Source organism: Chaetodon auriga, chromosome 24 (genome assembly GCF_051107435.1).
Source record: "Chaetodon auriga isolate fChaAug3 chromosome 24, fChaAug3.hap1, whole genome shotgun sequence".
Lineage (NCBI taxonomy): Eukaryota > Metazoa > Chordata > Actinopteri > Chaetodontiformes > Chaetodontidae > Chaetodon > Chaetodon auriga.
The window spans coordinates 8200570-8224908 of record NC_135097.1 but is presented as its reverse complement, the minus strand read 5'-3'; the positions used below and the strand labels follow the sequence as shown (position 1 = coordinate 8224908).

Sequence of the window (24339 nt, the reverse complement as noted above, 5' to 3'; positions counted from 1 at the left end):
TAGCTTGTTACACAATAGATTTATCCGGTTAGCTCTTGTTAGTAGTACCCAAGGGAAGGGAACAAGCAACGTTTGGCTTGGTATTAATCTAAATGTCGAAAGGCAGCTTGGTACACAGTGTTAATGTACGGTCCTTTTTTAAGAGCTCACCATCGTCCCATTCAAGCACTGTTGTGGTTTTTGCATTAGGTGCTGAAATATGTTGCTGTTGACCCTTTATGAATATTTTTTTCTTAATACATTAAAAGAAGTGGAAGTAAAAGCTAGACAGTGGTTTGACCGCTTCTCAATATCTGAGTGTTATGATTGCATAATCTCAATTTGATGTAGTGTTTTGTACATGCAATGACTATGTAACAGTGCTCAATACATCTTGTTAACAATGTTTGTTTAAATAAAGACGCTGAACCAATATGATGGACTGTGGGATTGTTTTATTATTTTGTAATTAAACAAGGTATTTTAAGATTGAACATGTGAAGTCATCTTGAAATATTACATTCATATTAAGTGGGACATCTTGGTGTTTATATGCTGCTACCATCGTGAACATGCTCCTTTGCCATCGTCTCTCTTGGCAGGTCCTGTAGAGGAAGGCATCATTGCAGCCCTGAAGCAAGGATATATGCCACATCTGCAGTATCCTTATGGAGTTAAACCCTGTTCCGTTTTGAACTTGCTCTGTTTTAACAAACTGAGGGCGAAAAAAACGTCCATGCCACGTTTGAAATGCACAGAAGAATGTGACAGTAAATCACTTTGTTCAGCATGTGCCATGCAATACCACGACTATACAAAGGATTCATTATTGACCAGCTGGCTCCCTCCTCTGGCTCATATTGAGAATGATCAGGGTTGCAGAGACATTGCACAACCACATTTTCAATGCGGAAGTGAGTCCCACAAGGCTGTCAGACGTGCTCCATCTACTGCTCTAAGGAGGTCAGTGCAACGAGGCCTGATGGTGTGAGCTCCGTGGTTTGATGGTAATCATCCAAATGTATTTGATGATTGTTGCAGCACGGTTTTTCAGGCATCGCCGCACAATGGTATTGTGGTATCAACGAGTTGCCTCCCGTTTCCTGACAACTGGAGGATTACAAGTAAGATTTCTACTCATCGATATGGGGACTGACTTTAAATGTAGCACAGTGGCTAAAGTGGCTAAATGCTCTTTAACAAACACCATAATGTTTATGCAATAATTACAGTAACTAAATACTTTGCAACTTTCGATTTTGCATGGAAAACGTATTGTTTTTTGGATAACTTGGTATAAAATTGCGCAAATTGGCTCCTTGACCAATTACAGGGTCCATCATTTAATGTCCCTGCTGCTGTGAAATCCACTGTTGACTTACCTTCTGACATATTTAGATATGTCATATTTTAAATTGAAATTAATTCTGACTGATGTTTAAATGTGCTGACAATGTCTCGAAGCTGATGAAGTTTGGAAGTACCCCGATGACGTCAGGTCTTGCTAAAGAACAGCTGATTGTTTTGGTACTTTCTACATGGACTGTTTAGGTGGGTGGCTGTAGGTTGTTCACAGCTGTTAGAGTAGGCCTCACAGTGACGCAGTGTTGGTGAAAGAGAGCATAATTGGCAATAATCTTTTGTTCCTACCTTAGCCACTAATATATTCATATATACATGAAGCAGCATGCATTTGCCTTCTAGAGACATTCATTCCCGGAAGGGGTGAGGATTCATGTATCTAGGGGGAGCTCTTGTCTGGTGCCTGACAGTGTTTTCAGGGGCTGGTGGGGAGTTGGGAAAGGGGGGAGCTTTGTAGCACAATAAAGTAGGCGAACGAGGAGGGTGGGAGAGACAGGAGCAGATGCAAAGCATGGTGGGAGGAACAGACTTTATTTTTTTTTATTTATCTGATGTACAATCAAAGCCTTAATTATAATTGCCCCATAGAAAAACAGCAACCTCGTTAGATGTGCTAGTGAGTCATTACATCTGAAGTTCAATTCACCCAAAAATTTCTTAAACAATTCTGTCACTGTTTCTGAATGTGGATAACTGTGTCAAAAAAACTGAAAACCGAGGCAACACGCCTGCAAGCTGTGACACTTCTTTGGACAAAATATCCCTGCAGACCATAAAATGGAGACATTGTGGACCGTAGTAAAGCCCAGATCAGATTCTGGCCTCTCATTGCTGTATAAATAACCAGCCCCACTCTGCAGTATCCGCCTAATGTGCACCATCGTAAAATAGACAAAAACTTGCTGGGATATCGCTCTAATCATGGCAGATTTGTGTGTAGGTCATGCAAGCAAAATGAGAGAGAATCATATGTCATTATCAGCACGAGAATTAATCGGTGTTAGGCTGTATTTCCCCTTAAGTTATGCACCAGGATGTTGTTTTGTAATAAAAATGGGTGACGCAGGGTTGGAGGCATGCTCTCTCTGAGAACCCTTTGGAACAGGCCGGCCCATTTCTGTCCGCTAGAGAATGTCCTGTTCTTTGGGTGTTTGTTTTGGCTCATGTCAGCCCCTGCCAAGCGTCTTCATCTTTCTTTTATCCTTCCTTTTATCATCCACACACCCTTTCAGACCTTCCAAATTCTCGTCTCCTCTCTTTTACACAGGATTCTTTGTAGGCAGCTCATTTGTGGAGAGCAGACGGGAGTAGGAATGTTAAGTCAGCTAGTATTTGACTCAGAGGATACACCAGAGTTTTGCAGGAGATCTACGTTTTGTTAAGGTTCTTTCAGTCTCTTCCTGGAACTATCTGGGTGCTAAATTAATTGCTCTTGATCCCACCTCGCGTTGCAATCGGCTTAGTGCTAATCTGGGGTTCTCGTCAGCGCAGCCAAGTCTCGCCTGGGCAATGCTGCTGCAGCGAGCTGTCCACTGCTCTCTTCTCCCAAGGTTTTGACCTCTGGCACAGTCTTTCAGGTTCCCCTTTTGCCATACGCCCTATTTTTTCCACTATCATTCTCCTCTCACTCATTGTTAAGCTGGCTGGAAGCTTCATTTTTTTTTGTTGTGAATCAACTTTGCCTACCTCCTCTCTGTGTACAGTCCTCCCTTGTAGTCACATGATTGCTTTTCCTCCCTCACACGACCGTCTCCTAAATTGTCTGAACCTCCCACTTGCACTCAAACCTTCTTTTACATTTTCTCTGACTCCCTCTTTTCATCTTCCCTCCCTTGCTGCTGCATTTCCTCCAGCCCTCTCTCTTTTAGACTCGGAGATGGCCACATGCTGCCTGCAGTGGCTCTCTCCTGGCCCTACCACTCGCCCTGCCTCTTTTCTTACTTTTTTGTGTTCAGTTTCTCTGCTGTGCTGCTGTTTTGTTTCCCCTGGCATGATGCCATTGCCTCTGACCATCTGCCTCACTTTCTTTTTTCTCTGTTCACTTTTTACTGCTCTCCTTTTCATTTTCTTCTGATGCCAGTGCAACTATTAGTGATTTATTATTTAAATATTTGATCACAGGATCGGTTTACCTCATGTTGTCATTGCTCAGAAACCCTTTGTATCGCTCTCTTTCTTTCTCTTTGCATGACTTTCTCAGCTCCCCGTCTTTCCGGGAGGCTGTGATTGAAGTGCCTGTGTGCTATTTAAAGAGGCGTGCAGAAAAGCAGGGTTGTTTACAGTGCCCTCAAAATACAGGCTGTCTAGAAACAGGAAGTACCATCGCCCCGAAGCGCAGCAGCACACAGCGTCAGCCAACATGCAGCCACTTCCTCCTCCTCCTCCTCATGGCTGAACACAGGCTCCGGCAAAACAACCCTCACGCTTATCAGAGAATTATGCACCCCTCCCCTCCGCTGCCCGTCCTCCTGAATGGCGCACATACACAGCAGGCTTTTCACCCCTCCACCATGTCCTATCTTGCTTTCTTCCATTCTCTTGTGCCTACAGCCCCCCTCCCTCCCTCCGACTGTCTCTCTTCGCCAGTACAGCATGCCTGAGTAGCTGCCTGGAGATGAAGGAGCTAATTAATTTGATTTAGCCGTCCTCTCGCTCTGGCAGTGGAAAAACCAGCCGTCCGTCCGTCCGTCCCCCCCCCCCTCCTCCACACCGTATCAGGCACCCCTCCCAGATGATTTTCCACCTATCCCTTCCAGTCTCCTTTGGCAATGTCCACACTCCGAACCCTCTTCTCCTTTGCTTTTTTCCTTGCCTGTTACACAACCATATTTTGCCAGAGGTTTATATGCGTATCAAACTGATTGTAAATTGCATGCCAACTGTAACTCTTACGTGTGGCCTACACCCATCTAATTCCTGTTTTTAGTATTTTATCTCTTGTGTGTGCCCATAGACAGTTTGTGTGACTCAGCAGTGTTCCGCTGCTCACACAAACATGCTTGTTATAGCTCAGTGCGCCTGCTTCATGGATCTGAAGCAGGCCTGTCAGACTCCGGTTGATGAAACCCCATTTCTGTCATTTGATACTCTGATGAATCCGCCCATTGGGTTATATTAGACAAGTCTAGCATAACTATATAACTATCCGACATCACTTGTCAACGTAAGTCTATGAATCCTTTCTGTGCTTTCAGCCTCTATATGGACATACTCTGAACTTTGCAGCATGTAGGTTGTGGACGTCTGCTCAGGATAGCCTCTATGTGATGTGTGTGTTTTCGTCCTTTGGCGTTGTCTTGCAGGCAAGGGGTGGTGCAATGATGAACTCACTAACCTCTCTACTGAAACTGAAAAAGCTTCACCTCTAACTCAAAAAGCGTTTGTGAAGTGGCAGCATTTTATACATGAGCTACAACCAAAATGAATTTTTCCCTTGGTCCATTTGAATAATATTTAGTACTGTAGAGGTAAAATGATCCAGTAATTCACAAGAATAAAAGCAAAGGCTTGGGTAATTCTGTAGATGAGTACAGCTTATTATAACAGAAATATGATTTGTGCTGCATTCTTTTCATCTGACAACCCCTCAGATTTCTCTTGGAACGTCTTGTGGGGGTCCCTAAAACCAGGTTGGCTATCATTTGCCTTTCATAAAACTGTATCAAAACTGCTGTGAAGTCACAAATCTTAGCAGCCTGTCAGGGTTTTAGAAAACATTTAGTTTTGCTTGTTTGCCACTGTTGAAGTCATTTAGCTTGGAGTATCAAATCTAATTTAGCTTGAAAGAGTAATTGCGCACTTCACTTTTTTGTACAGAAAGGCATTGTTGCACTGACCTCTGAGTTGAAAGTTTCAGCTCTGTTGCAGTTCTGTCCATGTGATTTCACGTGTTTCCACAGAAAAAAGGATGTCCGGGCAGAGCTCTAATATTTAAATTTTTATTGCATTTTTACTGGCTCGGTTGAAATCCTCTTCATCTGGGCCAAGTTGAAGCCTGGTTGCCTCAAATCTCCTCTAGCATTTTATGAGATGGGTTTTCTACACCCTGTGATGCATCAGGAAAAGATTTTGACCTTTTACTGGAAAAAGTAAAAGTTGTGAATTTCTTAGAAAAATATATAAAAATGCAAGTTTGACATATCTGGCATGTAACAATACACAGTGGGGTAACACAGCGATACACCGGGGACCCAAGACAGGAACACAGAAACGCATGTCATCCAACTTTAAATGGTGCATGTTTACTTAATAAATTTACTACATGACTCATCTGGAAGAGATGAAGATGGTTTCTGTTATCGTGCACAATTTTGATAGACAAGTGGTTATATAATAGGAATTTCACATAGCTCAATAGATATATATTCGGGGATATCAGCTTTTGTTTTGGCTGGTCTTCTTAAAACATCACATCTCTGCACTAAGATATGTGAAAGAAGAGGAGGGTGTACGAGTTTTATATGCTTTATTGGCATTTAACGTGGTGTTTCGCCGAAGGGCTCAGTAGTCTGAGGAAGAACGATTTATTTGAAATGTCACTTCTGCTGTGAAAGTGTTGGATTTTCTGTTCCATATTGTTTTTGTAAACAGCTCAGAAGTGTTAGCTGAGGACGTGCCCCAACACGCTCATCTCTCCCTATTTCAAAGGAGGTATCATCAAGTTACTCAGTGTACCGCCCCTGTGTCTGTAAGACAATGCTGAGGGCTCAAGCACCCTTCCATCTGTGTGCGTGTGTGACCACAAATGTAAACATTTGTCATGCTTATCTGTACATGTGCTTGCAAAAGATTTATGTGCTGTGGTCTTATTCTACCTCTCCGTCCTCACATTTCAGTGCACAGGCCTCAGAAACAGGAATCGCTGCGTCGTCCTTGTGAAGCCACCGCTTCCTCTTTAAGAAACCACTGACATTTGAACTCCTCAAACGTTTGACTTCCCACTTTGATCTCAGCCCAAGTCAGCTGGAGAGCAGGTCAGTCATCCCTTGTTTGAGATCACTGTGGATGTTTATGAACCCTTGAGCATGTCCCAGGTTATATTCACACACACGTATCAGCAGGAATGCAGCCGGGATTTAAGAATTAGAAAGAGCTGACTCATGCGCTGTTACCAATCATGTAGCTGTTGTCTCTATGCTGTATTTTTTATGAACTCACAATCTACCAAATGAAAGCCAAACTGAAGACCTGATACTTGATATGCATGGCAAACAGCGCTTGTATTGAATTTAACACATGCAGGACTCTACCAAGCCACTGCAGGTGTGACTCTGCATTTTGGGAACTGACAGCGACAGTGAACTTTCCCCTCCTTGTCAGATTTAAGACGACTCATCCGCTTTTTTACTGGAAACGCTAAGTTTATGTAGTAGGTCAATGTGGGGTCATTGAAATCGGAAATTGAAGTTACCCTGTGGATTTTTTGCATGCAAACAAAGTTTTGTTTTTAATCTAACAGGCATTGTGTGTCTCCTTAAAGCACCTATAAGTCATATTTTTTATTTTTTATTATGCTGGTGTTGTATTCACGGCTTGTTTCTGCTGCCCCACTGTGGACCAAAAAATCAATTATTGCTGTTTTAAGGCCGAACAGACACGTTGAACGAGTTTACTACCTCATGAGACATCTGCAAAAAGATTATTTAAATGTTTTGAAATGTGCGCCGCTCACATCGGCCCGCGGTCGTCTTCTCCTCTTTTATTGGCGCTCCGCTACAGCACATTAACGCTGTCAACTGCCCTCCACAGACGGCAGAAATGTGTTTCACTTTACCCCCATCGTGTGTGCACATGTGTCCTCATGCACACGCAGTACAACGGCTCACTTATGAAAACACTGCTCCTACAGCGCTGCCAGCGAGCAAACACTCCGTAGGGTATCTTTAACTGCACCAATTACTTAACGTTGTGTGTATGTGCGTGTGATTTATATGATCGTTATGCGAGTTGTCTTTCCTTGAAAAGGTTTTGAGGTAGTTTATATTCTTTAGATAGTCGATTGTGTGCTTGAAAAAAGTTGTTTTAGTCTGAATAAATATATATTTACAACAGGATGTTGATTAAATCCTCACAAAGGCCTTAGACTGGATTGAACGCTGATCTGGACACTCACTTCTTCTTTCTTTGGATAACGGTTAAATATTGAAGGTCTTGGTGAGCTAATGGTTTAAATTTTCCACCAAGATGGCTTCCTTAGTTCCTCCATCTTTGTGTATTCAGATGTGTGAGTCGCTTGGCAGCACAGCATGAAAAGCTATGATCACGTTTGGCCAAACATCCATGAAAAGGGACGGCTGGACGGCGGGGGTGCCTCTGAATACAGAGTTTGTGGCCGGCTGCAACCACGGGACAATGCCAGCACACATGTGTGGACTGAGCGGCCGCACTCCTGACACACACACACACACTATTGTCTTTTCCAACGGGCAATCTGCTTCACAGACACGGCCTCCGTCTCTTTTGCTGCGTCTTTTCACTCAGACGTGTAACCTCTAGCTTCCATTTTGCCGTCCTGTCCCGAAGCCTCTCGCAACCACTGTCATGTGTCTCGTCCTCAAACACCCAGCGCGCTTTGGAAACGTGCATGAGAGAGGACGCGGGGGGAGAAAAAAAAAAAAAAAAAAAAAAAAGTTCGTCCAACTCCAAGAGCCAGAGAGGTCACAGGAACAACACCCAATCCCAGAGCGGTTCCCATGGAGACAAGTGTGGCAGCGTACAATGAGGGTGAGAGAGAGTGATGAAAGAGAGGGAGAGAGGGAAAGGGCAGGGGAAGAGTAGGAGGAGGGCGGGTTGTTGGCGTCAAGGTTCAGTTGGTGGGTACTGGGGGGAGTCAGGGGGGTAGCAGCTCCGCTCAAAAGGACAGTGGGAAGTATGATGTTGTTGTAGCATAACAGTCCTGGAACATTCTTCCACCCCTCCTCTCATTTTTCTGCCCTCTTGTTCCAGCTGATAGAGTCCTGATCTAAGGTGACCGAGTGGCTCATGGCCGACGGAGAGAGAACAGAGATATGTGGAATTTCCACTGACCGTGACGTGCGTGGCCGAGAGCAGCCACGACGAGCAGAGTCACTGTTGTGAGGCATTGTGCGTGGATATGGATGAATCAGAAGTGATTTGCAGCTGCGGGCCTCGATGGTGGTGCCGTTGTTTTGGTGGGAGGGGGAGGCGGCGTTTCAGTTGCGCCGCACAACAAAACAGGTGCTTGTCACCAGGAGTTTTAGTTTAGCCACCTCTGTCAGACACCAATACACACGCTGACCCAAAAGCAGTTAATTGACATGACCGGCATCGCCGCCGATGGCACTTGAACCCTTTTAGCTGAGGGCATGGACAATCGAAGAGTGTCCCTGCCCCAGTTTCTGTCCCCGTCTGTCCACCTTTACGCCCTTTTCTCTTTTAAAGAGGCACTCCACTGGTATTTCACATGAAGATCAGTTTACCCATCACGGGGAGCAGTACTCAGCCTTTGAAAACAGCGGTATAATGTCTGGAGGGAGCTTTCTGAAGTCCACGAAAATGAGATCGTGTTCTGGGACCAGTGGTAGAGGGCTCATGCGAAAAAGTTGATCCTCGGGTCCGATTCACCACACAAGCTCAGATTTGTAACATTAGTAATTGACTCTCTTTAATTCTGACACCTTTCAAACGCCATACACCGCACCCATGTGTTAGCATGCGAGAGCCCTGTAGGACTCCATCTGCAAGGGACACTCACTTGTGTAATGTGATGCCACCACCATTTGCGATACGTGTGGAGGCAGTTTTCCCAAATTACCTCGGTGAAATGGGCCACTGGCTCAACTTTTCCTGCAACCAAAGGCACGGCATTGAGCGACGTACCATGTTGGGTAATCAAATATGGTAGATAAGTGTTTACTTTGCAATTGTCAAGACGATGAGTCGTAAAAACATTGTTTATAGTGCTATAAACCACTGTGCAACGTTCAGGCCTTCAAAGCCATGGATTCATCACTGAGACCAGCCGTCCTGGCTCGCATTTGTTTCACCGGCACTTGAAGGAATACGCCCTCACCAACGCAGCCTGTTTGGTTGTTTTGTATCTGAACGGCCTTTAGGGTCAGAAAACCAAGCAACTGGAGTTTGAAAGATATGGGCATTTGACCGGCAGAGAGAGTGCAATGAAAGATGCTATCAAGTTGCATCATGGGATGTAGGGTCCATTGTTTTTGGCGGTCGGCCCGTATTAGGGACTTTAAGTCAGGATATCTCGGCCTGTGCTGCGTCGATTTTGACCATTCTTTTTTTAATCTGTCTCTCATAAGTCCCTGAAAATACATCGGACTGCGGCGCTAAATCGCTGGAGTACCCCTTTAATGCCTCCATTTTTCCCTCAACTTGTTTCACTGAGTGCTCCCATCCGCCATTTGACTAGCGCCAGTTTGTCCTCCCTCTGTCTCACTTTCTCGCTGTCTCCCTCGTTCCCTCGCCTCTCACTCCCTGTCCGTGTCTCTGTCCGTGCGTCCTTGTGCCCAGGTTTTTTGAGTTGGCGTGGTTCCTGTTTGTTTTCAGCCATTTTGGGGACTTGCAGTGCTCGTAACAAACTGCTTAAATGGCGTCCTCTTGCTTGCTCTCCCACTCTGTCTCCCTCTGCCTCTCCCTCCCTCTCCCTATCGCTGGGCTTTGTGTATATAAAGTAGTGTGTGTGTGTGCATGTGTGTGTGTGTGTGTGTGTGTGTGTGTGTGTGTGTGTGCATGTGTGTGTGGAGAGAGAGAGGGAGAGAGGGAACAACCCTTCCAAATAAAAAGAAGATTGGATTCAGTGGGGGGGTTGATTTGGGGGGAGGGGGGGTGCATGCAGGGGGGGGGGGGGGATTCACTTGCTGGAAAAAAAGAGCAAAAACACTAAGAATCGTGTGTCAGAAAACTGGAGAGAGAGGAGAGAGAGAGAGCAAGAAAGGGGGAGTGAGTGAGAGCAAGTTCGAGTGTGAGAATCGCTCCTGCCCTCTGTCTTCACACACTGCTGCCTGTATGTGTGTGTGTGTGTGTGTGTGTGTGTGCGCACCGCCTCTCCCTGCGCTCACTCTCTCTCTCTCTCTCTCTCTCCCTCTCCCTCTCTCTCTCTCTCACACACACTCAGACGTGCGCATACACAGACCAAGGGGGAGAGAGAGAGAGGGAGAGGGAGAGAGGGAGTGTGAGGGGAGAGAACACATCGCAGCAGAGATGCAGCAGGAGGTTTTCCGAGGTACGTTCTCTTGTATGCTTGCCTTCCTGAGAGACAGCCAGAGAGAATAAGAGGAAGAGAGGCTGAATTCTGTTGTTTCCCTGCTTGTTTTTCTGCTTCACTCCGCTGCTGTGGCGGCGGTCGCTCCGCGCGTGAAGAGGAGGAAAAGGTTTTTATTTTACTGTGCGTGTGCTGGGGCGTGAGTGTTGGTGGGTGTGCGCATTTATGCAGTGTGTGTGCGTGCGTGTGTGTTTGTGGAAGCGTATTTATGTGTGTGTGTGTGTGTCTGTGCTGGGTCTGTGTATGTGTGTGCCTGTGTGTGTTTGTGTGTGTGTGTGTGTGTGTGCCAGTAACAGGCCTTGTCTCCCTCATCCTCCCCTCTGTTGCTGGCGCACCACGCAGTTCTTTTTCAAGAGCGATGACTCGTTTTGAGATTGTGATGAAACTTTTAATTTATCGAAGCCTCTTGCGTCTCTGTGATTCACCGCAGACTGGGGGGAGGGGGGGGGGGGGGCGTCCAGCACACGTCAGAACAGATGTGAGCTTTGTTGTTGGGGTCTTAACACGGTGGGCCAGTCTACCAGCCCTTGCCCATCAACTTGCTACAAACACCGGAGGAAGTGTTTTGAGGGAAAAACTTGTACGTAGGCGACAGTAAACATCTCTGGTTCCAGCGACTGGTTCCGTCTCTTATTTCGGTTGTGGGCCGCCCAGTTTGTCCTCCATTTTACCAGCCTGTTGTTGTGCTGGAGCTTGGCTCTCGTAGAGCAGCAGAGGGCATATTGATGTCACCAACCCCGTTGTGGCTGCTCTAAGCCTTACTTTTTTTTTTTTCCAAAACAACAGAGCATCTGCTGCCAACTACTCCACATTCCTGCTTTTCATGGATGCCAAGCCAAGCCCCTGCACTCAATGTATGGAATATATGAGCCACCCTGCCACAGGGGTAGGGGTCATAGGTCAGGCAATAGGAAGTGTAGTTTCTCGCTGCTCTGCAGTGTCTCACAGATGATGTTGTCATAGCCGTGGCAGTGTTTTTATTTTGGTCATTTGTGTTTGGGTCACTCATGAGATAAATCCTGTCTGCTGTGTTTGTCTTCAGGCCTTTTTCTACCCTGGGCGTAAAAGCGCTCACATGCAAGTTTGTCGGACTGCGAGTCAGGTCGATTTGTCGATCATGTCGTTTTTTTTTTTTAATGCCACAAACATAAAGGATGTGGACACGTTCAGGAAGCTGGTGCAGCACTTCGTCTTCTCTAAGCTGACGTATACTTGCAGTTTATGGTGACTGTTGTAGCGTGCCGCTCTGCCTCAGTCGTGCTAATACTTTCAAATGCTTCTTGGTTGTTTGAGACTGAGAACTCCGATGGGCCTTTCACACCACCTTCAACGGGGACTGCCTGTGAAATTGAAAATGATTTTGGGGAAATTACCTCAAAAAGGTCACCGGTGTAGTGTTACTGCTCTCCAGAGGTACTTTTTTGGCCTTACCGTTTCCTAATGCATCCTGTGATTCTGTTGCAGCGAGCAGAATTATGGGAATTACGTGCTGGGCTGAGAGCTAACAGAGCGTGGAGAGTATGGCGTTTTAGACATGGGCAGGTTCGCTGGTGCGTGGAGCGGCATGCGAAAACACCACGATACGACAGTTTACGCGTGGGGAGGGGGAGACGAGGGGGCATGCAGTCAGTCATGCTGAGGGGGATCTGAAAGACAAGGAAACCATGAAATGTGAACATAGGAGAGACATGTTTGAAGTTACCCCCAGCTCCCCCCGCTCACACCACCACAACCACCTCCACTCAACCACTCCCCGACCCATACCGACTTCCCTTACCTCCTCCCTCCCTCCCTCTATCCCATCTGGCTGGCTCCACCACGCTCTCTTGGCCGGGGGGTTGTGGAGAGTTCAGTAGCTGTTCTTGCTAACGATGCCCCCCTCCCACCCACTCACACACACCCTCATATTCGCACACATACACCCCTCTCTTCACAGACCAACTGCTGCTCTGATAGTCGGGCCCCCCTGGCCCCTCACTGGGGAGAAAGCCCAACCGACACCTTCCTCTTCCCACATGCTCCTTGCCGCTGGCTCACCGGCTGGAACACCGAGGCCCCCCACATTCTGCCTTGCAGCACTCCCCTTATCCCCCCCGATGCCGAAACATCACTGCTAAACATATTGTTAAGGATTATGGTTTTTAACTACGTCGTTCTTATTGTTGTAGTTATGGCTGCCATTCCGATCAGTAATAATAACGTTGCCTGCCTAATTGCTGAGATCTGTGAATATGTGAAAAGAAAGTGCGAGGAAGAAACACACCGAACAAAGACCAACTTCCTGGTTCGGCTTTGACCTGCGCTACTTAAGGCTCCAGCATACTCTGTCAGGATGCTGTAGCTTTGTGCAAACACGGCTTTCCTGTGCAATCAGTGATTATCAACATCGTGGGCGTACGCACTGTCAGTTTCATCTCAAAATAAAGTGATTTAGATCATCTGTGTTGTTCTACTGTTTCCAGATCTCAGCAACTACTTTGGTGAGCACAGTGATGGCCAGAAGTATGAAAATAAGGCTCAAGCTGTAATCAACCAGAATGGTCCTTTAATGGTGAGAGTGCTGCATAAACAGAGATGACTTGATTTTAGCTGTACTCTATTAAATGAATTTTAATGAGGCTTCAGTACAAATGCTAGCTGTTTACATCCATATTAAATTCTGAAAGTAATTTAAGTGGCACTAAAACGGTATTAAAAATGTAGTTTGCTACGATCAGACTTTTAATCGTCAATTAAAAGACATATTGGACCAAATAGCTAAAAACTGTTTATTATAGTGCCAAATGGAGTTTCCGTACGCATGCATTTTCTTTTTGAAGTGCGCAACGTCTCAATACTTGTGGTTACATTTTTAGGAAATTCCTTTGAGATGGAAGACGGCAAAAAGAAAACAAAACAAACACGCATCGAATGCTAACGGTTATTTGTCTGTTAGCACAAGTGCCAGTTTCAGTAGGGAATAAACAGATTGCTCAACGGCTGGTTCAAGGTCTTGAGCTGGCGTACCAGCCAGTCTCCTCTGCCGTCGTGCCTTATGTTATGCAAGGCCACTTTAGCAGTAATGTTCCTAGTGACTGTCCAAATTCAGTGGATTACTGACTGATGGTTTCCAAGGTCATAAAGTCATCCATGTTTTGCAGATGCTAGTGGCAAAGTATCTCGGAGTCAAATAGTAAAACTTCTGCTCTTTTGAATTGGGCCCAAAATTCAAGCAGACAGTATGTTAGAATTAATGAGCCAAATAGCACTTTTAAGCTATTAGTAATAAGTGAATTGGTTCTAAAAGTCAAACTGCGCTGACAGAGGGAGAGCAATCTGCAAGTTTGTGCTGTTTCTAATCATTTAACGTTCAAGAATGCGAGAATTAAATTCCCCGAATCGAAAGCCAACAGTGTTTGCTTTTGCCTCACATTTGTCAGTTGATATGGAATACGCATTGAATCAGCGTGTCGCTTAAAGTGGGCCTCTGTTCCCTCTGCCTGTCAGCGAAGAGCGTCTGTCATTACAGGAGAGCCAATGCGTTTGGTATCATGCATTTTATGTTAACGTGAGTCTAGTTAGTAATTTGTCCTGCACCAGCCGAGAGCCCGTTCGTGCTATGCGGTTTTGTAGTGCCACAAGCGTAAATAGATGAACACTTCATAGGCTGACCAACATGTTTGTTTGTGCAGAACATCCTGTTGCAGAGAGGTGTGGGAACAGGGTTGCTGTTTATTTTGATTTTGCTTTAGGGTCCCTTTCGCATTCATGGCCACATTTATTTGTGTACCTGTAAGTTGTACAGAGGGGATGTATGTGTGTTTAGGTACAATTAAGAAAAAGCTAAAAGTGTTTTTCTGCATGCCCTATGCATTTGCGCACACATTTCTGTGTGTATGCGTAAATCCGGTACATTTAAAGCGTGTTAAAAGCTGCCTGTCACAGTCAGACAGCATGTCGTGCAGGCTGTGCTTGTGCAGCGGCTGTGTGCGTCACAGAGAGATAAAGAAAAAGAGCGAGGGGGCGTCATACGCATTTTCCTGTCCGCGGCGCAAGCATCAGATGAGATGGTGAAATTTTTAGCCTTAGCACTGTCTCTCAGTGTGTCCGCCCACTTGTAGCAGACTGCCTCTTGCCATAAGGGATTTCCTGCACAACAGCTATCGCTCAGCAAATGTGAGTGACAATGACGGCCTGTTTCAATACAGAGCAGCAAAATATGACAAGCCTGGCGAGACAGCATTGTGCATCCTTATTCTTAGACATAGCTCATCATGAATAGGCACGAACCGGTTTGTTTTCCCGGTACAACAAAAAGCATGTGCACTAAATACGTCACGAATAGACACTTGTGTTTTCCTTTTGTTGCCCGTACTTCATTCCACCTGTGCCCTCAGCCTCAGTGCCATGTTGCACTCAGATTCACCTTTTGGTTTTGAATGTCATTTACAAGTGGGCCCATCCATGTTGAACTACTTTGTTTACGCCTGTCTGTCCTGCCTGTGGCCATGTATGAGTGTACGTACTGTGCTGTGTACACATGCATGTTTGTTTGTGTGAGTGTATGTGCGGGATTATATGTTTGTCTATGTGCTGGTTGTTATTGTGTGTGTTAGTGTTTGCCTGGGCTCCTGTCTGTCTGACAGCGCAGTGTGTCTGACTGTTCCTGTTTCAGCCCCCCACCCCCTCCTCGTGTCTCCTTCTCTCTGTCTCCTGCTCTCTCACTAACCCTCACTCTCTTTCTCTCTCCCTTTTTCTATCACCCTTTCACTCTCCCTCATCCTCACCCTCTCTCTCTCTCTGTCTCTCCCTCCTCTTCCCTCTGCAATAACAGTGCTGACCTAGTTTCTGCCTGTTCAGGGCTGCCTGTGGAATTTTACAGCGGCCTGCCTTCCTGGCTGCTTTGCTGCTTGAAAACGCAGGCAGAAAAGCATGACTGAGGATTTTTCTTCTCGTCGCATCATTATGGCCTTATACTGTCTCCATTCTTCGCCCCCTTCTGCAGACCTAAACAAATGGCTCTGTTTTAAATAAGTGATAACCGCAAACTGTTTCTCACATGTGTATCTGCAGCTATCCTATGTATGGAGAGATTGCACGAGGACTGCGTCCGCCACCATGGCAGTCAAATTAGAATGGAAATGAGAATAGCCTGTCGCTCATCTCCTACAGCTTAGCTGAGATTGTACCGGATGCAGAGGGCGGAAAAACACCCCACTCTCTGTGCACATGCATACAATCTCCCTCCCTTCCCCTTCTTCCTTCCCTCCCTCCTTTGCCTTCACAAATAAATGGTTAGAGTCATGCCCGGCAAATACTAGCCACTGCCAGGAATGGCTAACAAGGCTCTTGCTCAAATAGCAAGAGAGTGGGACTATTTTTATGCGCTAGGGCCATGGATCTAAGTCAACACTATTCTGAATCTTGATTAAATCTGAACGCCCTCCAATTAGGCATAGGGAATGTTGTGTCACAGCCGAGAGAGATGGATCTCTGGAATGCCTTTCTGAAGGCTTGGTTGTGGCACGCTGAAATCTAAACCAGCACTGCCGCAGATTCATTCCTTCCCCCTACCCTCTCCCTCCTTTCACTCACCATTCCTGGCTGAGCTGCTGGAGTTCAGCATTGCTGGGGCATTTAGTTTTCTTTTCCGTTTCTCAAAAGTGTTCCATAAGCGTCATGACTGCTACTGCAAAAGCTTTGGGTGTAATGTTAATTCTTTGCTTTACTTCAATGTAAAAGTATGTGTTGTACAATTATCTGAAGATGTGATAATGCTAATACATTCTTTCTGATTTCTCTCTCAGATTTCGGGGCCTGGTCATGGTGTCCAGTGAGAAGGTGTGGGACCCCCTCCATGCGGGCCTTATTCAGTCACGTCTGAGTGAACAACACCTGGCTGTTGGGCTAACTCCCCTCTGCAACCTCGCACGTAGTGCAACTAAGGACACCACGTGCCACCAGAGTCAGCGGCCGTCACCTTTGTCTTCCCAGCAACTGTCATTAGTGGCTGTAGACACCCTTCACCCAGTTCAGGCCGCCTCGCGGTTGCACCTGCCTGTCAACTTCTGCAGCTCAAGCAAGATCCAAGGGCTACACAAATCGGTTCGCTGTCTTGGAGCGGCCTCTCAGCGTGAAGAAGAGGAGGAGGAAGGGGAGGCTAAGCAGTTGGAGATGAAGGGTAAAAGGCATGGAGGCCGGGGAGAGGCCATGATGGAGGACAGGCTCGAGGACATGGCTGATGGACCTAAAAATGCAAAAATCACCCTAAGCTTCCCACTTAGTGCGGCCCCCCTTCCAGCCTCTCTGACATCTCCGAACCATTGCCGTAGCGCCTCCTCGTCCTCCCCTTCCCCCCACCAGCGGCGGCCATCCTCCAAGAGCTCAGACGAGGGGTCACTGTGGAAACTGGATGCTACCATGGATGTAAAGCACAGACCTTTCAAGCCCCCGAGGCACGACAGCTCTCCGTCCTCTTCACCGTCCTCCTCCTCATCGCCTATGACTGTTCATGCACTTATCAGGAAAGATATAAAATCCCCACCTCCTCTGAAGTGCTCCAAACTCAATCCAGAGACTCAGTTTCACCGATCGCCCCCAAGAATGTCCAGCGGGTCTTTAGGGGGCGGTTACGGTGGTGATGCATGGGATGAGCGGCACAGGTTGGCCAACGGCACAGCCTCACCTTCTCAAACTGCCCAGATCCTCTTCAGCCTGGGCACATCAGCTTATCAGAGAGGTGGGGATACGGAGAGGAGAGAGAAAATATCAGGAAGACCAGTTGGGAAAGTGGGAAGCCCTCATGGACCAAGTCTTCACCCACCCACCCTCCATCTCCCTCCACCTTTACCACCACCCCCTCCTCCCCCATCCGAGGGCCTTACCGCACCCCCTCACTCATCCTCCTATTCCCCTACCGACAGCCTGAAGCCCGAGCTGATTTGCGGGGTGTGCCATCGGCTTTTCAGCTCGGCCTCCTCCCTGACAGTCCACATGCGGCTGCATCGTGGCAGCCGCGCCCTCAGTTGCCGTTATTGTGGCAAAGTCTTCATCCACAGCAAGAGACTGCAATCCCATGAGACCTCCTGCAGGGTGCCAAGCCTGCCCACCAACAGCCTGGGCCCTCCTTCTCTCACTATGCAGCCAAAGGAGGAGCCGCTGGAGGAGGGTGAGGTGAGAGTGGAGGGGGGAGTGATTGTGGGAGAAACAGACATCAGTAAGGCGCGGCCGGGGAAGAAAGCGCGGAGCCTCCTGGCACGTATCCAAGGTGATGATGCAGCAGCCACAGAGCTACTAGAGGGTGATGAGAACCATTTTGTGAAGGTGGTAGATGGCAATGTCATTTACTTCTGCTCTGTGTGTGAGCGTTCCTACATGACTTTATCCAGCCTGAAGCGTCATTCTAATGTACACTCGTGGCGCCGCAGATATCCGTGCCATTACTGCGACAAGGTCTTTGCCCTGGCTGAGTACCGCACAAAGCACGAGGTGTGGCACACGGGAGAGCGGCGCTACCAGTGCATCTTCTGTTGGGATGCCTTCGCCACCTACTACAATCTCAAAACACACCAGAAGGCCATTCATGGGATTAATCCCAGTCTCATCTCCAGTGAGAAGACAGCTAATGGGGGTTATAAGCAGAAAGCTAATGCCCTCAAGCTCTACCGCCTTCTCCCCATGCGCTCCCAGAAGAGACCCTACAAGACCTACAGTGACAGTTTGCATAATGGCCTGCTACTGCCACCAACCGAAACACCTTCCCTCTCCCTGTCTGGCCTGGGCTGTACTCTGAGCCCTGGGGACCTACAAAGCCTCATCAGTGGGGCCCACCCTCAGAGTGTAAAGCCTGACCCAGATGCCTTCCCCGATGGCTTCCCTGTTTCTGTGGCTGCTGAGCACAGGAACCTCTCTGGACTAACACCCCTCCCCCAAATGGACATGCCCCAAGTTAGAAAACATGACAGTGAGGCCCTAGAGTTAGAGCAGAGGAGAGGCAGTGGCAGCTTCAAAATGTCCAGCAGCAGCAAAACCAAAACTCCCAAGACTGGCAGAGACACAGAGGCAAGCATGCCTTCTGTGATAACATATGGCCATACAAAACCCTCTGTTATAGTTCATGGAACAACAGTGTCATCCTCTGTCATCGTGCATAGCAACCAGGTCACCTCTGGAAGCGAAAAAAGCCCAGTGAACAGCCCATCTCCGGAAACCAGCAGCAGTCACACTTCACACAAGGGCAGCCCCAGGCCAATCAAAAAGCAAAAAGATAGTGCAGACAGCCATAGAAAGAGGTCAAGAGACAGTTCAGACACCACAGAGGAGGGCTCCAGAGGTAGACATGATGCAGAGACAGGCAGATTATTTCACAAATCACGCAAGTCCCACAGCAAAAGTGACATCTCTAACTCAAAGCAGCTGTCAGCATCTGTAGGGTCACAGGTCAAAGAGGCAGGGCCACTGTGCCAGATTACTGTACGTATTGGTGAGGAAGCAATAGTAAAGCGCAGCATCTCCGAAACAGACCTTAGGAGAGACAAGAGCCTTTCTCCCCCCAAAACCAAACGGAGTGAAACATCATCTGTGCGGGAGGCCAAGGAGCCACGGCATTCTCACTCCCACCACCATCACCATAAACACCGCCTCCAGCGCAGAGCCAGCCTGCAAGCAGAGGGCGATAAGGATGGAGGAGAGTGTGAAGAGGAGGAGGAAGAGGAGGAGGAGGAGGAGGAGGAGGAGGTCAGGAAAAAGAGCTCCAAATCCCCTGACGAAGTGAGAGAGTACTACTTCCGTCAGGAGGTGCGTGAGCAGGACAGTGACCACGACACAGAGGATAACTTATGGCGGCCTTACTACTCCTACAAGCCTAAGAGAAAGGCCCAAGCACACCTACAGAGGGTCAAGAGCTGGCAAAGAAAACTGAAGTTCAAGCGCTCCATCCGGCTCAAGAGGAGGGCAGAGAGGCTCAAGAACCATGTAAATAAAGAAACGGATAAATCACAAGATGAGGAAGATGATGGAAAGATCGAGGAAGCTGAGAAACCACCAAAAGCTAACAGAGACAAGGGAGAGAGGAAAAAGAAAGATTACCTCTCTGCCCCTTTAAAGGAGAAAAACAAAGAAGCAGAAGAACAAGTTAAAGAGGCCCGTCATGAGGTTTCCACTCCTCCTCTGCACTCTCCAAAGCCTCCTGTGTCTACCTCAGTGGCTCCTATGGGAATAAAGAGGCGGCCTTGGACTAATGGGAATGCAGCAGAGTGTGGTACATGTGGCCGCTGGTTCTCAAGCCCCAGGAAGCGAGACAAACACGAGCTGAGCCATCTGCTGGAGTTTGTATGCCTCTTCTGCCGAGCCACTTTCCCCTCGAGGGATAAATTGGAAGACCACCAGAGAGCCCAGCATCCGAAGCCTACTGAGACACCCTCTGCGCCCCCTAAAGTGGCACTTGGTGAACAAGCTGAAGGGGTCGGGGTTAAATCTGTGCCAGAGGTTGCAAAGTATGATGAAGAAAAAGGGGGGCAAGCAGGCTTAGTAGGGAGTAATTCTTGTCCAAGTCGCCTGAGCAGAAGAGCATTATCACGACACACCTGTCCACAGTGTCATAAAGTGTGCAAGACCTCGTCAGCACTCACTCGCCATATCCGACGTCATGAGTTAAGCAGTTCCCCGGAGAGAGAAAAGGAAGATAAAGACTCAGAGCCAAAAACAACAGAGACAATTGTTAACACTGTTAGCAGAGACACGGGGACTGAAAAGGGACAGGTGCCCAGTGCTCTCTCTGTTTCAGTTATCAGCTACTCCACATCAGACCCGCCCAGCAGCGGTAACTGTTCGGCGTCACGGCAGCATGAAGACCATCTGAGTGAACTGACAGATGAACATCAGATGTCAGAATCCAGTGACAAACCTGAACTGACAGAGCTCACTCATCCAGCTCCAGAGAGAGAGCCTAGCCCACAGATTGCAGACCCTCCATTAGAAAACCCAGTTAACCTCACACCCACGAAACATGAATTCACGCCTGCCACACCCTCCACTCTCCAGAGTGTACTAGTAATGAATGGACCTGAATGTCTGGACTACCGCACCCCCAGCAAAAAGAACCTAGACAGCCAGATCCACAGAATACCCAGCCCCGTTCACATCGCGGCATCCACCAACTCCTCTCCAAATGTGCCCATGACGTCACAGACCAGAATAACCACTGCTGCTCCTCCTGTTTCCATGACAACAGCTCTCATCTCTGAGGGGGGATTCATGAAACGGGATGGGGTCATTATGGACAGAGAGAGGCAGGCTGGGAGTGGTATATTTATACATGCAGGTTATGAGGAACCACCTCTGGTCCAAGATCTCAGAGTTCAATCCCTGTCCAGGAGTCCCTCTCCCAACGAAGCACAAGACCTGACCATGTCCTCTATTCTAGCAAGAGAGAGGGAGATAGAGAGGCAAAGAGAGAAAGAGAGGGAGCTCGAGAGACAGAGAGAAAAGGAGAGGGACAAAGAAATGGTGAAAGAGAGAGAAAAGGAGATAGAGAGGGTCCAGCAAATGAGTAGAGTCGCACACGACCCAGAGGACCAGATTTCTCTGCTGGTCCCGAAAGAGGAGCCCTTGAGCCCTGTGCCGTCCCCCCAGCATATCCCCACTCAAACCACTATGAATGGACCCTCCTCACACAGGCACACTCCTAAGTCCCCCTGCCGGTCCCCCTCAACTATTGGACTGTTAGCTCAAGCCAACCGCCAAGTTCACTCCAGTTCACAAGGACTCGACAGGCTCACACTGCCCACTGGAGCAGCCGGTGCCGTTGACCGCCCCTCTGCCCATGCTCTGCTTCTACCCCGAGCCCCCCAACCACCTGAGCCAGAGCACCAGGACACTGTTTCTTCCAGAGACTCCCAGCAGGGGGACGCCACCCCAGTGGGCTACCCTGCCCAGAATTACCCCCTACCCCTTATTGTGCCGGACAGCTACCGCTCTGGTAAAAAGCAGGAGGAGAACCTGCTCATGTCCTCTTATCCCGCCGGAGCTCTTCCCTTTGGACCACTGGGGAAAATGATGGTCCCTAACGGCGGGGACCTGGCTAAGCTGCCATTTTATCCGGACCCTTACCAGCTGCTCTATGGGCCCCAGCTGCTGGCTTACCCTTACAACCTGGCGGCTCTTCCTGTGGCTCTGAATATGATGGCACCTGGAGGGGACAAGGTGGAGCCTCTGCCTTTCCTCCCCGCCATCTTCAACTACGCAGCCACAGCTGGACCCTACATGGGCGCAGCCCCTCACCCCCTTGTGGCAAATCCCAGCCTCTACAGCAGCAGCAGCGGCAGCAGCAAGAAGCAACGAGACAGCAGCGGCGGAAAACCGTAGGACACAGAAGCACTATAAGGAATATATTTCAACAGGGACGGCCTGGCCTGTTTAGGATGGGAGCGGGAGGGGTGCGTGCTCACTGGGTCACTGAGTACACCCGCACAGTACCCCTGCCTCTCTTTTATTCAGTAGAGATCAGAGCTAGGCATTAAATCAGGAAGAGATTGAAGGGAGAAGGAGCAAAGAAATGGGGAGAGAGGCCGTTATTATGGTGACGTATCATTGCTCCCCTCTCTTTACTCTTGCTCACCTTTCTCTGCGTCTCTCCTGTCTTGCTGTAGTGTGTCGTAGTTCTAGAGCTTGATTAATCTTCCTCTCTGACTCATTATATTATCTATAAGAATAAGAACTGCTAACAGGGTGTGTGTGTTGTGTGAAAAATTAGTCCAGTCTGCTTCCCTTTATAGTCACCGCATAACGAGGATAAACGCTCTTCAGGGAAGGCTTGTGTGGGCAAGAATAAGGGATGAGACAGAAGAGTCCTCACTCAACACAGTTGGAGGTGGCACAATGAGCAACTCAAACCTTTGCGTGTGTTTATATGAGCAAATGAGAATGCAGGTGTATCCTGTTGTTGAAACTGTCCATGAAAGTTATATATGAGCATGTACGTGCACATGTATGTAGGGATTTGTGCATGCTGAGGTGGGCTTAAGCAGGTATGACTGCGTATGTGTGAAAGCGTGTGTGGGTGTGTGCGTGTGTGTGTGTGCGCGCGCGTTTGCGAGTGATGAAGTATGAGCGTGAATGGCTAGATCATTCCGTGTGAGACGCACACAGCATTCCTACTCTAGTTGGAAGAGCTACTGTAGGTCAATGTGTAGAAGTGCATTTAGAAGTGATTCCTCATATCCAAATCATTAAGAAGTCAAAGCTATGGCTGGACGCGAGTCTATGACAATGACAGATCATCTGAGCTTCTAATGTCTCGACTAACCTGGCGACCTTGTGGCCAGATGACACTGTAGGATCTGTATAGCATTCACCATAGTTTATACCTTATGTGCACAAAATAGAAAAGTAGTGGTCACTTAAAGGGGACACTTGTAGCTGCTTTGGATATGTAGCTGGCCACTGGGTAAGAATTTAAGGCTGGTAGACCATTGCACTTCCGTTTTTCATCTCATTTCCTTCACATAAAAAAAAAAGGAGAAGAATAAAAACCAGTCAGCCTTCATCTTGCGTAGCCATTTCCTCTTTAGTTGGAAGAGGAAAAGGCTCCATTTCCTAAGCCAGGAAGAAGAAAGCGATAGCAAGGAAGGAAGAAGAAAAAATGGATTCAGGGTATTGAGTTATTTCTGGATAGGAAAAGAAATATATGGGCACAAAACTGTTGGACTCTGAGTCAGAAAGCCCCCACAAAAATGACCGTCGGGGACAAAAAAAAGTCCTGCTCCCCGACCGAGGGGCGATTGGAAATAGCCTGAACTATTTCCCCCTCTGCCCTGTGTCATTTACTAAGAGGTAGGAAACGGCTGAGCTTAGCAGCCAAAGTGGTGGCCGAAACTCCCCAGGTGCCCTCCTGGGGCCTTTTTGTTACGTGTAATGTTATCTCTATATGTTTGTTTTGTTAAACTATGTTGTTGTTTATGTTGTTTAGCCCTCTGACCAGATGGAAATGGCTTCAGTGAAAAGGGGGAGTAAACTTAAAAATATGAATGTAAATTTAGTCATGAGGTTAATGAAGTACAGCTGCATTAATGGTAGAGTTGGTTTCAGTTCCTTTTTGTTTCTGTTTTGACACAAATAACCTGTTAAAGAACCGTATAACGTCTGGTATGCATATATACAGTAGTCCTAGGAACATGTCAGTAAACTTGGGTTCTGTATCCACAAAGCATGAGCAACACTTGCTTCCTAACCGTTTATATCCTCAGCAAATCTGGCATTGTGCGCACAGCTTTTGTTTCCGTTTCCTTTTATATTTTCTGGCCTCCTCATCTTCCATACCTCTGTTAATATCTTTTTATTAATTATAGCCCGCAGTTAGGAAATATTCCACAAAACTAGCAGCCACATGTACGTCTCACAGTCACTATTTAGGAGCTGTTTAATTCTCCCTCTTCCCTCAAGCTTACACTCGCGCACTGCACCTCCTCTGACTGAAGAACATGTGTTTCAGTGTGTGCGTGCGTGCGTGATGGTACTGGGGCGCCTTTTTGGTTCAGGCAGGAGTGTCAAAACACAGTGTGACCAACTGCAGGGGCGCACAAGCATCCCCTTGGGTGTGGTTACAAGCCTTTTGCGTGTAGGCGTACGTGTTTTGTGTACGAGAAGCGAGCGACTGCGTGAATAAGAAAACCAAAATCCTGTACATCTGCCTAAGCAGCGTACCCCCTGGCAGCATATGGGCCACTTGTTTTGTTCTGTTCTCCGACACTTTTCTGTGGGTTAGTTTCAGTGTAAAA

The 24339-nt window shown here is 47.6% G+C and overlaps 1 protein-coding gene across 5 annotated transcripts; it reads left to right on the top strand.

The window, feature by feature from the left end:
* The first annotated feature begins 937 nt into the window (after positions 1–937).
* zbtb4 (zinc finger and BTB domain containing 4) lies at positions 938–23094 on the top strand. 5 transcript variants are annotated; one of them, XM_076725279.1, is made up of 2 exons: positions 938–1103; positions 16372–23094. In XM_076725279.1, the coding sequence occupies exon 2, from the start codon at positions 16388–16390 to the stop codon at positions 21926–21928; it is 5541 nt and encodes a 1846-aa protein (XP_076581394.1). In that variant the 5' UTR covers positions 938–1103; positions 16372–16387; the 3' UTR covers positions 21929–23094. The 5 variants fall into 5 exon arrangements, with proteins under 5 accessions (XP_076581394.1, XP_076581392.1, XP_076581391.1 ...); XM_076725277.1 differs by lacking the exon at positions 938–1103 and adding an exon at positions 6113–6314; XM_076725276.1 differs by lacking the exon at positions 938–1103 and adding an exon at positions 10348–10546.
* Positions 23095–24339: the final 1245 nt, after the last annotated feature.